The 16,283-nt window shown below is 40.8% G+C and overlaps 1 protein-coding gene across 2 annotated transcripts in view; it reads right to left on the minus strand.

The window, feature by feature from the left end:
- TMEM131 (transmembrane protein 131) overlaps positions 1 to 16,283 on the minus strand; it is a 185,657-nt gene that overhangs the window by 98,255 nt on the left and 71,119 nt on the right. For both annotated transcript variants that reach the window (XM_048858428.2, XM_048858431.2), the window contains exon 4: positions 1,666 to 1,734. In XM_048858428.2, coding sequence (XP_048714385.1) covers positions 1,666 to 1,734 — 69 coding nt within the window. The remainder of the gene's footprint in view (positions 1 to 1,665; positions 1,735 to 16,283) is intronic.

A 16,283-nucleotide genomic window follows, 5' to 3' on the forward strand; every position in this document is an offset into this window, starting at 1 on the left:
AGTCTGTTGTTCACTGCACTGACAAAGGCCATGGAATAAAATATAGAATATCAGGGTTGGAAGAGACCTCAGGAGGTCTTCTAGTCCAATCCCCTGCTCAAAGCAGGACCAATCCCCAACTAAATCATCCCAGCCAGGGCTTTGTCAAGCCTGACCTTAAAAACCTCTAAGGAAGGAGATTCCACCACCTCCCTAGGTAACCCATTCCAGTGCTTTACTGCCCTCCAAGTGAAAAAGTTTTTCCCCAATATCCAACCTAAACCTCCCCCACTGCAACTTGAGACCATTACTCCTTGTTCTGCAATCTGCTAGCACTGAGAACAGTCTAGATCCATCCTCTTTCAGGTAGTTGAAAGCAGATATCAAATCCCCCCTCATTCTTCTCTTCTGCAGACTAAATAATCCCAGTTCCCTCAGCCTCTCCTCATAAGTCATGTACTCCAGCCCCCTAATTATTTTTGTTGCCCTCCACTGGACTCTTTCCAATTTTTCCACATCCTTCTTGTAGTTTGGAGCCCAAAACTGGACACAGTACTCCAGATGAGGCCTCACCATTGTCGAATAGAAGGGAATCATCACATACCTCATCTGCTGACAATGCTTCTACTTACACTGTCCAAAATGCTGTTAGCCTTGTTGGCAACAAGGGTACACTGTTGACTCATATCCAGCTTCTCGTCCACTGTAACCCCTAGGTCCTTTTCTGCAGAACTGCTGCCTAGCCACTCGGTTCCTAGTCTGTAGTGGTGCATGGGATTCTTCGTCCTAAGTGCAGGACTCTGCACTTGTCCTTGTTGAACCTCATCAGATTTCTTTTGGCCCAATCCTCTAATTTGTCTAGGGCCCTCTGTATTCTATCCCTACCCTCCAGCATATCTACCACTCCTCCCAGTTTAGTGTCATCTGCAAACTTGCTGACGGTGCAATCCACACCATCCTCCAGATTAAATGAAGTTATTGAACAAAACCAGCCCCAGGACCTACCCTTGGGGCTCTCTGCTTGATACCAGCTGCCAACTAGACATGGAGCCATTGATCACTACCTGTTGAACCCAATGATCTAGCCAGCTTTCTATCCACCTTATAGTCCATTCATTCAGCCCATACTACTTTAACTTGCATTAATACTTGTAAAATAAAGCACTTTCATATAGCTTTAATGTTTAGCGACTTATTTACTATAAAAGGGAGAAGGATAATTCCATGTGCATAGGGTATTCCTGGCAACCACTTTGACAAAATATATACATGACTCCCTTTCCCTCCATAGGTTAACAAATAACTCAGGATCAGCATAATATTCCAGCTTGGACAGGCAAAAACTTCCACTATTTTCCCCGATACTCCTCTACATACCCCACATTGTGCCATTACTCTTTCCTACAAATAGGAAGTAATCCAGCTAGCTTCACTGTAGCATGCAATGAAAGCAGACTCTGCTTAAAACAAACTATTCCTCCACATCTTAGACCAACTGTATAAAACAAGTCAACACCCTCGTTTTAGCTACGAGTCAAAGAAGGTCAATATCCCATGGTGACGAGTATAGCTAGGCCAGCTGCAATAATGCATATACTTAAGTTCTGCCCATCAAGTATGTGTGTTGTTTAGGTTAGTTTTTGTATTGGTCTAACTAGGACAGAAATTAAAAGCTTCCCAACTTACTGTTCATGGAAATCCAGCATCGGTGGTTCAAACCGGATAGGTCTGCAATTCCCCCGATACAGAGATACACTGTGGGGGAAAAAAAATAAGGCTCTAACAGAAGTAGCAACAACAAATACATTTTCTCTCCACACATCTCAATTCCTCTTTTCCTATCAAGTAATTTCTGGAGGCTAGTACTGTTATAATTACTTTAGATGAAGGAAGAATTTAACAAATTTGTCCAACCAGTGACGTTCATATTACATTTACTCAAGTTGTTACTGTGCAGTGCTTCAGTGCATACCTTTATGAATAAACTCACTGGATGATTTTAAGCGAACAGATCTGAAAATTATTTTGAATGCAGTCTATCAAATGAAGAGACAAACAGGATTATGTTATGCTAAGACTATACATTTTAAATGGTTTAAGCTAACATTTTAATTTTTCCCTCCACAATTATATCCATTCCAATATAAACAAAATACCAAGATGAAACATTAGGGAAATACATCAATGTCCATGCACATATGTCCATTAGGACATATGACAATATTTCATGCACATATGATTGGTCTCTTACAGACCCAAATCCACATGTTACAAAGAGGAACAAGAAGGAAGAGTAATTAATTTCAAATTGAAATTGAACTTGGCTTGCTGACCCCAAAATATTTTATTTCACTTTGAATGAAACAGATGTGATTGAATTGGAACTGCTCTGTAATTTATGAATACTGTATGCTAACCTGGTCATTGCTTTAGCGTACAACTATATTGGTTTAGTTTAAAAGGGAGTTGTAAGAAAAACAAGCAGGAAGGGGGAAAATGGCTCAAAATAAGCCACTTCTCAGCAAAACAGGAAAAGGCCTGGGAACCAGAAAATCAAGGGAACTGTGGCAGGTTTTAAAGAAAGAATCCTCTCAAGGGAAGAGGGGAGTTGTTCCGAGGAACTACACAGAGGCAGACAGTTTCTGGGGGTGTCTGAAGAAGTTAGCACTGACTAGATAACTAATGGAATGTTAAAGCATATTATACTCTTCAGCCACTAGGTGGCATCGTGTATAACAGAGTAGAACCTCAACCTTACAAATACCTTGAGAATGGAGGTAATCATAACTCTGAAATGTTCGTAACTAAACAAAACGTTACATTGGGGTAATGTAACACAGGGCCTGGTCTATGAGTGGGAAAATTGTGGATTTGTATCCCAAGATAGGTAAAGGCCCCTGACACCTGAGGGAGTGCCATTAGAGAGACCAGAAAAGGGACAGGTTTCAGAGGAACAGCCGTGTTAGTCTGTATTCGCAAAAAGAAAAGGAGTACTTGTGGCACCTTAGAGACTAACCAATTTATTTGAGCATGAGCTTTCGTGAGCTACAGCTCACTTCATCAGATGTTTACCGTGGAAACTGCAGCAGACTTTATATACACACAGAAATCATGTGTGTATATAAAGTCTGCTGCAGTTTCCACGGTAAACATCTGATGAAGTGAGCTGTAGCTCACGAAAGCTCATGCTCAAATAAATTGGTTAGTCTCTAAGGTGCCACAAGTACTCCTTTTCTTTTTGAGAAAAGGGACAGTAGTGCAACTAGCCCTGTAATTGTGACAATGGGATTTGAAAAGAAATTGTGCACTTAATGAGAACTTAAGTCTCATTGTACTTCGATGAAAAGCTAAATATTGATCAAATTTAAGGGCATATGTCCACATTCCAACCACAGTGTAGTTGGGGAACCGATTACAAAATTAAAATACCAGACAGAATCTTAACTGTATTTTAGAACCAGATTAAAGCCTTGGCCATGACCAATCAGTAATACGTTTGCAAAACCAATGAAGTCTTAGCAATATGAACCCTCAGCAAAGATCTAACAGCTGAGTGCTGAAGTGAGAAGTGGGGAGTGGCCATGTCAGAAAATTAGCAAGGCTCTACTGTGTAACTAAGCCACTTGCAGGTGGTCATGACTGACAGAGTGGTTGCGCATATTCATAGCTGATTTAAAATTCAGCCATTAAGAAGTTACAGAGATGCCATAATGCAGTTTTTTAAGTTTTATTCTAACCCACACAATATAGTTTCAAAACGTAGTGCCCACCTTTCTCAGATAACTATCTCAATGCAAATTGCTCAACACTGCAATATAAAACCTTCTTTGGACCCATATACTTCTCTCAGTTTACTGCTTCCGCTCCAACTGTGCTATTTTAAAACAGTATAACAAATTTGCTCCAAAGGAGACAAGCTTGGGCCTTTCTGCTATGAAGATAGTTATTAGTACTGGCTGCAACTACTCTCCTACATGGATTTTAAAATAGTTTTGAATTGTAATCTAAAGCAATCTTTTTGGTATAATATGGTTTGGAACTAGTGGCGCTCTAAGGGATAACTCAATAACTTGTCAGGAGGCCATGTCTGGGGGCAGGGCCGGAAAAGAACGTTTCTCCACGCCCCCTGAGTCTGGGGACCTCTGGGTTACAGTTTGCTCACTTTTTGACTATTTTCTTCACAACCATAATGGCTAGAGACTTTTAAATGAAAAGAAAAATTCTGGAGAACAAGATAGTAGCAACAGGGTCACATTCTGTGATACTCTACCTAATTTGAGCCCTAGCCCTCTATGCGGTTAGAGGAGCTTTAGACATTTTAAAATAATTTCTTTTGCCAATGATCTTTTCTGAATCCTAATTTCCCCCAAGTGTGTATTCTAAGGCATCTGGATTCAGAGCCTATTTTTCTTCAGTTCCAGAAGGGTATAAACAAACAGGAATTAATGGAGAGAATTCATAGAAGAGTAACAAAGGTGACTAGGACCCTAAAGGGACAGACTGATGAAGAAAGAAATTAATACAGTTTGGTTAAACAAAGAAAAGTGAAAACGGCATATAATGGTCTACATTTGTAGGGTTAAACTCCAATGGTTTACCTCAGTATCTTAAACTATAACTAAGAATAAATAAATGAAAAGAGTACCAGGAAAAACATCTCAACAGTAAAGTCCATGACTGTGGTATAGTCTTTCAATAGAAGGAGTTGAAGTACTATTTCTTGTACAGTGTTTATAACTAGACTGAACAGGAGTCTAAGAAAATATACAACAGGGATCAAATTCTACATTGGCATGAAGAATGCACTACATGTCCCAGTAGATTTTCTCCCTCTCTAATTTTTTAGATGAAATAGCCTCTGAGACTGTCTGGAGCTACCTATCTACCCACCCAAATCATTTCTTATGCAATGATAAGAGCCTTAAAGAAGCCAGCTGTTTAAGTGTTTTATTAGAACTATATAGACCTCAGATTTACGCTAGAGTTTGCTCACCAAAATGAGGCATTTATGACTAGGGAATCCATTTCAACTCTAAGGTAATATGAAAGTTGAACTCAAAAGAAAGAGTGGCTTAGAGCAGGGGTCTCAAACTTGCAGCTCGCGAACTTCCCCCATGTGGCCCATGGGGCTCCAGCAGTTTTGGGGGCCGGGTCTCTCCCTTGGCCCTATCTGCTGCCCCCGGGTGCCCCCCACAGGTGATTTAAAATGGCCTGGAGCCCCGGCAGCGCAACAGAGCTGAGCAGCATCTGCCTGCTCGCTCCACCTGTCTGCTGGCCCCTCCCTGCGGCCCCTGAGCCAAGTGCCCTTGCGGCCAAGCAAGGCTGTGCTTCCATGTGCTGCCCCTGCCCCAAGTGCCCCTGCGGCCAATGGGAAGCTGTGGGGGCAGTGCCTGGGGTGGCAGCACACAGAGGCCCCCCAGCCCGCCCTGCCTTGGAGCCCCAGGTAAGTGCCGCACCCCCCCAACCCGCTCCCAGAGCCTGCACCCCCACCCGTGCCCCAGCCCAGAGCCTGCACCCAGCACCCAAACTCCATCCCAGAGCCTGCACTCCAGACCTCCTCCCCCACCCAAACTCCCTCCCAGAGCCCAGCCTCTGACTCCTTCTGCACCCAAGCACCCTCCCAAACCCTGCACCCCAATCCCCTACCCCAGACCTCCTCCCCCACCCAAACTCCCTCACAGAGCCTTAGGCAGGTTGGGGGCAGAGTTTTGGGGGGCAGGTTCTGGGCGGCATGAGTGACATTCTTGGCCCGCTGGGAGGATTTGAACACTGGCACTAAGGTAAACTGAGTTTGAGACCCCTGCTTCAGAGATTCATTTAAAAGGAAGTGTGACTGACCTCTGCAGATATTCACAATTCTCACAGGGTTACACAGATATTAGCAAGGCCATCTTGCAAGGCAAGTATTTTAATACCCATAGTTTAAGTTGTTGAATAGTAGAGTTTTCTGAGAACCTTCTAAAAATGTTAGGATCAAAGAGTGCTTTTTTCACCCCTCACAATTCTTGACTTTCCTACAGCTGTTAAGAATATCAGAACTAAGAAGCAGACATTTATCCTGGGACATGCCACATTATTGTAGAATGTGACTTTTTCAGATTGTTATATTCTTGAACCCTGGCCCCCTGCCTGCATGGAAAAAACATTTCAAGGCTTCTGACAGTGGGAACAAGGATCACACTGTGGTTATACAGTCCCCCAAAAGTGACTAAAAATGGCACTGAGGTTCCATGTTTACTTCTCTCAGTGCCTTCTACAGCAAGTCAATTCAGCAAGCAATTGGAGGTCTAAAACATAGAAGTCAAGCTATTATTTTGGCTTGGGAGTGAACATTAATATAGATGCTGCAGCTGACACACAGTTAACTCTGTTGATGGTACAAACCAAAAAGTAATTCAGCTAATTCTTCTTCCGCTTCTCAGCTCTGAAGTGTTTGCAGGAATAAAAGGTAGTAGGAGTTATTAGTCACTGAAGCAAACCTATGACTCTCATACATGCAGAAAAACAATTTGTTCAGAAGGTGCAGTTTCTAAGTAGCCAATAGACCAGTGGTGCCCAAATTTTTCCTGTCACACCCACTTTGGACAGATTCCACTACTGGTACAGGCCTCTGCCAGTATTGCACAGTTGGCTCAGCAGAGGAGCTTGGGTGAGGGTGGAAGGTAATTATCACCACTGAAATTTGACCAGGTCCTTTTCATGGGGTATTCCAGTGCATCTGTTATGGTGTTTGGACCCTATAAAACTGGGAGCTGGAGGAGGACCATCTACCTGACTCAGATGAGATTGCTACCTACTGAGTCACTAATGTCTTTCTGCAGCACCTACATATATTCCTTGAAGGTCTCCAATTAAGTTCTGTCCCAGCCTTGTGAGATCTAATAAGCATACAGCCCAAGGCAGGATGGCTACAGGCCAATTTAAACACAATAGGCAAGTACCCAAACTTTTCTAAACCAGGTAAGTCTCTCCATCTTCCTTATTTTTAACTTGACACTTGTTATTTTTTTAAATATGAAAATGTAGAACTGGGCATCTTGAAAGATTATTCATGCTAATCAGACTCTCCACTGAACAGGCAACATTAGCAGCTGCTATGCACACATACTGCCATGTAAGGATCTGCTGGAACAGAAATTTGAGATATTTTCGTTGATTTGATTACATGCTAACACTTCTGAATTGCACCAAATGCAATATTTTGGCAACAATTTATTAATAATCATGCTTCAGTGGCATCTAGAACACTATCACATAAAACCACAAAGACCCCCAACAAGAAAGTCTATTTTTGACTCAGTAATAAAATGAAATTATTTATAAACCAATGTCAACCATACTGGGCTGTTTTTGAAAACCTAATATACTAGAACATGAGACAAACGCAAAAATTTCTTGCTTACATTTACAATAAATTTTACTGTAATCATGCTTAAGGGATTTAACAAAAAAAAGTTTTTTACCACACTACTGAAATGATCAATTAAATTTGGTTCTGCTTAGGAGACAGATATACAACTGATTCCTATCATCAGGGATATTCAGCTATATACAAGAAACTTCTCCAATCAGACTAATTTGGGCATATAGATGCAAGGTGCAGTTTCAGTCACTGTGATAATTTAGTACTTGTGGCACCTTAGAGACTAACCAATTTATTTGAGCATAAGCTTTCGTGAGCTACAGCTCACTTCATCGGATGCATACTGTGGAAAGTGTAGAAGATCTTTTTATACACACAAAAGATGAAAAAATACCTCCCCCCACCCCACTCTCCTGCTGGTAATAGCTTATCTAAAGTGATCACCCTCCTTACAATGTATATGATAATCAATGTGGGCCATTTCCAGCACAAATCCAGGGTTTAACAAGAACGTTGGGGGGCGGTGGGGGTGGGATAAGCTATTACCAGCAGGAGAGTGGGGTGGGGGGAGGTATTTTTTCATGCTTTGTGTGTATAAAAAGATCTTCTACACTTTCCACAGTATGCATCCGATGAAGTGAGCTGTAGCTCACGAAAGCTTATGCTCAAATAAATTGGTTGGTCTCTAAGGTGCCACAATTACTCCTTTTCTTTTTGCGAATACAGACTAACACGGCTGTTACTCTGAAACCCATGATAATTTAGAGAATCTGCCTATATAAACTATATGAATTCAGACTGATGTTTTGAAACTGCTGTATCATTTCATGCCTCAGTGTATGTCGTATCAACTATGTTCTGTCAGACCTGCATCACCCATTTCCCAGACCAGGCACAATGGAAAATCATTACCCTTAACTATACTCTCACTACTAAACAACAGATATGCTAACGAGGGTTGCTTGAACTGGGAAACCAGTTCAATCAAGTTTGACTGCGGAGCTGGTGCTTGGAGAGTGGAGAAATCTCCAAACAGGAAAACAAAAACCCAAAGTGTTGATGCTAGCCTTTAAAAATCATATAGACTGAGCAGATCAGGGGAAAAAGAGAGACACAGGAAGCTTGGTTAGGAAAGAGAATCAGAGAGGCATGCTTTCACAGCAGAGAGGTCTTGTTTAACTGAGTGACCAGCTAAGGAAGAAGAAAGGAAGCCAGGTGCAAAGGACAGAGAGGGAGAGACTATGTGCAGACAGTGGGATCCTGGATTCCACTGGGGACACTGACTTAAACCCAAAAAAATCTCAAGAGTGCTGAGGAAACTGAGGTGGGGAAGTGCAAGTAGGTGTTCTGTTTTTCCTGTATCTGTGTATTTCTTCAGTACAGATGAGGATTTTAAGCATAAAACTTCTTAGTAGAATTTCATATTTTACACAGACTTTCTACTAACTACTGGAAAACTAAAGGAACAAGTAGAGAACATCCACGTTAACAATTTAAAAACTCACTTTCTTCTCATTTTAAAGAATGAGTAAAATGTAAAATACATCTGATTTAAATATTTTCAGTGTTGATTAAAATTGATTTTAAAAAGTCATTTTTATTCCACTCTGATCTGATAGGACAAACAGCACCCAAATTTTTGGTACTTATATTTGACTGATCTACTTTTGATGCATGCAGGGAAGTGACAGATGGGAGAAATATTTGAATTTATGCAGTTTCTTACAGAATATAAGTGCCTAAATGCGACAATACATTCACAAATGCTGCAACACATCAATAAAATTTTTTTCTTCTACAGATTTCAAAGCACAGGTAGAAGTAGTTACAAAAATGTGTGTCCTTTTAGAGGTGACTACACACGAGAACAACTTTAGTTATACACTGATGGTTTGCTTAGTCTCACAGAGCAGGCAAGTAGTTTACTATAGGCATTAGATAATAATCAGCTGGTCTAACTGGCTAGATACCAGTTTTTCAATTCTTGGATTTCTGCCTGTAAAGTTAGGGATTCTATTTGCAAAGGCATATTGAGGACATTTAACTTTACTTTTAATTAAAATCAAGCTGGTGAGCACTAATTAGCAATGTTTTAACATACTAGAATTAATTTTCCAATCTTATTGTAATTGGTGGACACTGCTAAAGAAATGGCTAGCTTCTAATTATATTTGTATATGGAGTGCCAGTAATATTCTCATGCATTATACAAAAACAATTACATAATCCCTGCCCCAAGTAGTTTACAGTCTAGTTCAGACAATATACTAGGTAACGCTACAAGCTTCAGTTTGCACAAAAGTCTTGCAGGGTTACCATTATAAGGTCTTGCAGAAGGAACATAGAGATTTGAAGGAGAAGATGATTATCTGGAACATGAGAGAGGAACTGTTCCAACCATAAGGAACAACACACAAGAAGGTGCAAAGAAAAACTGTGGGAGAATATTGGGAAGTTTAAGGAGAGAGGGTTGAGTGGAACAGGAATAAACAGAGAGAGGTATATATAGTAGGAGGAGCCATCCAGGGCCTGGAAGGATTAGAACAGAAGACTTACTCTGTTGCAGATGACAATAAGAAAGCAGAAGAGGTATTGAAAGAGGAAGCACCAAGAAAGGTAGTCTAATATTTTATGTGGGAAGACAGGCTAAAATTAAAGTTTCATACAGCAGGTTTTAATTAAAAAACAAAATTTTGACAAAGATACCACCATCAAAACCACCACAAAGCAAATTAGTTGCCTCAATACCATCCTCACTAGTGCAGTATGCTGCCCCCTGCACAAGCTATGGTAGTACAGGCTCACTAAATTCATATTGCTACCATTTGTATTATCATAATACCCAGAATCCCAATCAAGATCAGGGTGGCATAAAAACTCATTAGTGAGTCCATGCCTTGTTTCATTACTCAAGGTAAATATCAAATGTGTATGCCTAACATCAAGTTTTAATTTAGTTTCACTTAGCCAACAAATGAAACTATTTTGCTTTTAGTTCTTCTCCCTTACGATACTATCAGGACTGATGCTATGAATTAAGCTAGTATTTGAGTTTAGTTTAATCTTAAGTGATAATATAAGAACACTAGAATGATCATACTGGGCCAGACCAATTGTCCATCTATCCCACTATCCTGTTTTCTGACAGTCCAGATGCTTCAGAGAGAATGAACAGAACAGGGCAATAATTGAATAATCCATCCCCTGTTGTCCAGCACCTAGCAGTCAGAGGTTTCGGGACACCCAGAGCACGGGGTTGTGTTCCTGACAATCTTGGCAAATACCTTTGAAGAACCTGTTCTCCATGCTTTTATCTTGTGGCCAGGGGATGTTTGGAAGGCCAAAACAAGAAAGAGGTTCAAAAAGGAATTAGATAAATTCATGGAAGATGCCTATCAATGGCTATTAGTTAAGATGGTCAAGGATGCAACCCCATGCTCTGGGTTTCCCTACCCTCTGATTGCCAGAAGTTGGGTGTGGATGACAGGGGATGGACCACTTGATGGTTACTTGTTCTATTCATTCCCTCTGAAGAGCCTGGCATTGGCCACTGTCTGAAGACATGATACCGGGCTGACCCAGTATAGCCATTCTTATGTTATTTCTTTTTTTAATTCAGTTATATTTTTGGCCTTCACAACATCCTCTGGCAAAAAGTTCCACAGGTTTACTGTGCGTTGTGTGAAGTAGTACTTCCTTTTGTTTTAAACCTGCTGCCTATTAATTTCATTTGGTCACCCCTAGTTCTTGTGTTATGAGAAGGAGTAAACAACACTTCCTTATTCACTTTCTGCACACCATCATGTTATAGACTGCTATCATTTGTTCCCCCCTCCCCATCTCTTTTCTAAAATGAAAAGTCCTAATCTTTTTAATCTCTTCTCACAGGGAAGCTGTTCCACACCCCTAATAATTTTTGTTGTCCTTCTCTGTGCCTTTTCCAATTCTAATAATTTTTTTAGATGGGGTAACAAGAATAGCATGCAGTATTCAAGGTTTGGGCATACCATTGATTTATATACTGGCATTATGATATTTATTGTCTTATTATCTATCCCTTTCCTAACGGTTCCTAACATTGTTAGCATTTTGACTGCTGCGGCATATTGGGCAGATGTTTGCAGATAACTATACATGGGGACTCCACGATCTCTTTCTTGAATGGTAACAGCTAATTTATAATCCATCCTTTTGTAAGTAAAGATGGGATTAGGTTTTCCAATGTGCATTACTTTGCATTTATCAACATTAAATTTCATCTGCCATTTTATTTCCCCACCATCCAGTTTTGTGAGATTCCTTTGTAACTCTTTGCAGTCTGCCTTGGACTTAACTATCTTCAGTAAATTTGTATTGTCTGCAAACTTTGCCACCTCACTGCTTACCCCTTTTTCCAGATCATTTATGAATATGTTGAACAGCCTTGGTCCCAGTGCAGATCCCTATAGGGCATCATTATTACATCCCTCCATTCTGAAAAATGACATTTATTCCTACCCTTTTTTTTCTGCCTTTTAACCAATTACTGATCCATGAGAGGACCTTCCCTCTTATCCCATGACTGCTTACTTTGCTTAAGAGCCTTTGATGAGGGACCTTGTCAAAGGGTTTCTAAAAGTCCAAGGACACTATATCCACTGGATCACCCTTTTCTACGTATTTGTGGACCCTTAAAGAATTCTAATAGATTGGTGAGATATGATTTCCCTTTATAAAAGGCATGTTGACACTTCCCCACCAAATCATATTCATCTATGTGTCTGATAATTCTGTTTTTTACTACAGTTTCAACCAATTTGCCTGGTACTGAAGTTAGGCTTATCAGCCTGTGTCAAATATAAAGGGAAGGGTAAACATCTTTAAATCCCTGCTGGCCAGAGGAAAAACCCTTTCACCTATAAAGGGTTAAGAAGCTAAAATAACCTCACTGGCACCTGACCAAAATGACCAATGAGGAGACAAGATACTTTCAAAGCTGGAGTGGGGACAAAGGGTCCTCTCTGTCTGTGTGATGCTTTTGCCGGGACCAGAGCAGGAATGCAGGTCAGAACTCCTGTAAAGAGTGAGTAAGCAATCTAGTTAGATATGTGTTAGATTCTGTTTTGTGTAAATGGCTGATAAAATAAGTTGTGCTGAATGGGATGTATATTCCTGTTTTTGTGTCTTTTTATCATTTAAGGTTTTGCCTAGAGGGACTCTCTATGGTTTGAATCTGATTACCCTGTAAGGTATTTACCATCCTGATTTTACAGAGGTGATTCTTTTACTTTTTCTTTAATTAAAATTCTTCTTTTAAGAACCTGATTGCTTTTTTCATTGTTCTTAAGATCCGAGGGTTTGGGTCTGTGTTCACCTATGCAAACTGGTAAGGACTTTTATCCAGCCTTCCCCAGGAAAGGGGGTGTAGTGCTTGGGGGGGGGGGGGGGGAGGAGACGTTTCCAAGTGGGCACTTCCCCTGTTCTTTGTGTAACAGTTTGGTGGTGGCAGCTTTTAACCTAAGCTGGTAAGAATAAGCTTAGGGGGTCTTTCATGCAGGTCCCCACATCTGTACACTAGAGTTCAGAGTGGGGAAGGAACCTTGACAGCCTGTAATTGCCTCTGGAGTCTTCTCTTAAAAATTATCAAATCCTCCAGTCATCTGGTACAGCAGCTGATTCAAGTGATATGTTATATTCCACAGTTAGTAGTTCTGTAATTTCATATTTGAGTTCCTTCAGAACTCTTGGTGAATACATACCATCTGGTCCCAGTGACTTACTCTTTAATTCATCAATCTGTTCCTAAGTCTCCTCTATTGACACCTCAATCTGGGACAGTTCCATTCTTTTTAGGTCACAAATCTGAGGATCAGGAGTGGGGATCTCCCTCACATCCTCTGCAGTGCAGACTGATATAAAGAATTAATTTAGCTTCTCTGCAATGGCATTATCTTCCTTGAGTGCTCTTTAGCACCTTCCTGCTATTGATGTATAATATTTTTGTTTGTTGTTAAGATGTCTTACTAGTTGCTCTTTAAATTCTTTTTTCGCCTGCCTAACTCTACTTTTACATTTGACTTGCCACAGTTTACACCCCTTCCTATTTTCCTAACTACGATTTTATTTCCAATTTTTAACCAAGGCTTTTTGCCTCTAATGGCCTCCATCACTCTGTTGTTTAGCCTATCCCCCAAAAAACTCTTCTGCCCACACCCACAAACATGCATTTTTTAATGTTGGTTTACCCAAATATGAAATGTTTTCACACTACTCATGAGGTCTGTATCACAAGTTTTTGGTCAGTGTCAAATCAGAAAGCAGCAGAAAACTGACGGTAAGTGATGAACAAAGCAAGATAAATGTTTTGAAATAAAATGGGGGACATAATTTCTCATTTATTTGCTGAGATTTTCAAAATTGGATGCCTAAAGACTCCTAAGTCCATATTCAGGCACCTAAATAGATAGTCCAATGGGAGATGCCACGTAGCTTGTTTGAAAAAAAATCAGTTTACGCAGGGACCTAAGTTTAGGCATACAACACTGAAAATCATCCAATCCTTGAAAGTCTAACTAGACTATTCTAAATTACATTTTCAATCTCAAATTAGTTGCACACTCTATATTACAACAACTATACAACTGTACTGATCACATTCTATTATATATTTACTTTGAAAGACCATGTATTTCAGAATACTTAATAACCACCTCTTCCTTTTAACAAGTTCTGGCATATCTGCTCTCATTCCATTCACGTCTCAAATCATGTCTCAGAGTGTACCATATGCAGGTATTTTAGGTTTATACATGGGATTTTGTAAGTGTTCAGAGAGAACGTATCTAGTCATTACTAAGAAATTTAACACATTTGCCACTCCAAATCTGCCCAAGTAACACTTCAAATGCAGAGTGAGAGTCTCACCAAGCTTTCCACTTTTAAACCTTGGCATTCTATTCCCCAAAGCCTCTTCTCAACTTGGCTGTCCCAGCTTCTCATAATTTCAGGAGATAACCTACAATCGCAATCAGAGGTGTAGTGTTTATAAAAAGTAAAAATGATTCCTTATGATTCTTTAAATTCTAGAAAATTGAGCATTAGGTTGCCCTTTTTTTTTTTTTAAACTTTCATATCTTTTATAGCATAGTGCCAGAATTTTTGCCACTGTACTGTGAGCAACATCTTCCCAACATCTCATTACTCATATCTTATTCAATAAGAATTGCTCTGGAAAATAGATGCTTCACATTTATCTTAACTGCAACATATTATGTTTGCAGCTTTCTGCCCACATTATGTGTGATGTTCTACACTTTCAACTGAGTGCCACTGAGGTTTCATACAAAGCAAGTTATTTTCTCACTTTAAGTTCACTTTCAATAAAAGTTTGTCTTCCTGTTAACAGCCAGCTCTGTTTCTCATAATAAACACAAGTGGGTAACAACTTTGACATGCATGAGAACTCACCCAATGTGGGTGACTGCAACAGCCTAAATCTTTAAAACCAAAGGGCTCCACACTTCAATAAGATATGATAATTAAGAGGGTTGCACACTTCATTGCTTCTGTAGGCTGAGCGCATTACACACACGTGGGGCTCTTTACGTTCCTCCACTCCCCCTTCAAATTCCCTGTGTTCCACCCTCCTATCCCATCCAATTTTAGGAATGCCTGCAACCTCACATACACTCGTCCCACACTGCAGGAGCTGTGTCCCCCATTCCCCACTCTGCCCATCCAAGGGGTTCTGTGTACCACCCATTACCCTCTCCTCCATGCCAGGGGATAAGCCCCTCCATTTCCCCCTTCCCTTCCCTCATAACTGAGTCCTTCATTTTCCTGAATGGCAAGCGATAGGTGCTGTAATGCTGGAAGATAGCTAGGAGCTGTGCCAGGAGGGCCCCCAAACAGTCAGTGCTCCCTAAGGGCTCTGCCAGAACTAGGTCCCTTGGCCAGGGCGGCTCTGACCAGCTGTGCAAGCAGTCAAAAGGGGCTGGGAGCTGAGAAGGAGGAGGAGATAGGGGAGCGCCATGGCTGCATCCTCCATAGTAGCAGCCACACCACACTGCCCAGCTCTGGCTTCCCACCTCAGACCTGGCCAGGGGGTGGGGCTTTGGGGACAGAGGGAATGTGTTGAGCTGCCCCCAGAACTGTCCCTCTCTGGTTAAGGCACTGCAGTTTGGGGGGGGGAGGGAAGACAACTCTCCCCGTGCTCCTCTCCAACTCCACCCATGGGTTTGGGGCTTCTGCTCCACAGGGCACCAGTGCTCAGGGACCCCCTGAAACTGGCTCATGGTCTCCCTGTGGGCCATGGACTCCAAGTTGAGAACTACTGCTTTAACTTACAGAGGTGGAAAGCTACTTTGTCTTTTTCCTTTTAAATTTAATCAAGTGTAGAAGGGTTTGATTTATCTGCTCAGGCTTCTCCATCCGATTTATGCAGAATATATTCCTTCCTTAAACTGAATTCATTCAACTGCCCTTAGGGTCTTATTTCAGAATAGGCTATCACCAAGGCCCTTTGTATAAGTGATTACACGGATACATAAAACAAGTTATCATGCAATTGTCCTTTCTTAATATACCACATACTTATGCCCCAAATCCATTCTTTAAAAACCTATAGTTATGGTCATGGAGAGGATCTTCAAAATGTGAATCAAAATTGATGCACTGATGCCTGTCTAGGTTGTCTGGATTAGGATAAAAGGCTTTGTTTACACAGGTAAATTTTTTCAATATAACTTAAGGTGAACAGCTTAATTAATATAAACCCCCATACAGACCCTCTTATTCTGGTACAAGAGTGACTTTGTTTGGTTTGACTTTTGTTGCTTGGGAAGGTGTCTAGACAATCAAAAAAGCCACTTACAGCAGTATAAAAGCATCTACAGTCATGTAAGTGGCAAAACTTTTCCATTTAAACAGACTACATTTATATAAACCTAGGCTAGGCTTTTAA

The sequence above is a fragment of the Caretta caretta genome, chromosome 1 (assembly GCF_965140235.1).
Source record: "Caretta caretta isolate rCarCar2 chromosome 1, rCarCar1.hap1, whole genome shotgun sequence".
Taxonomy (NCBI): Eukaryota; Metazoa; Chordata; order Testudines; family Cheloniidae; genus Caretta; species Caretta caretta.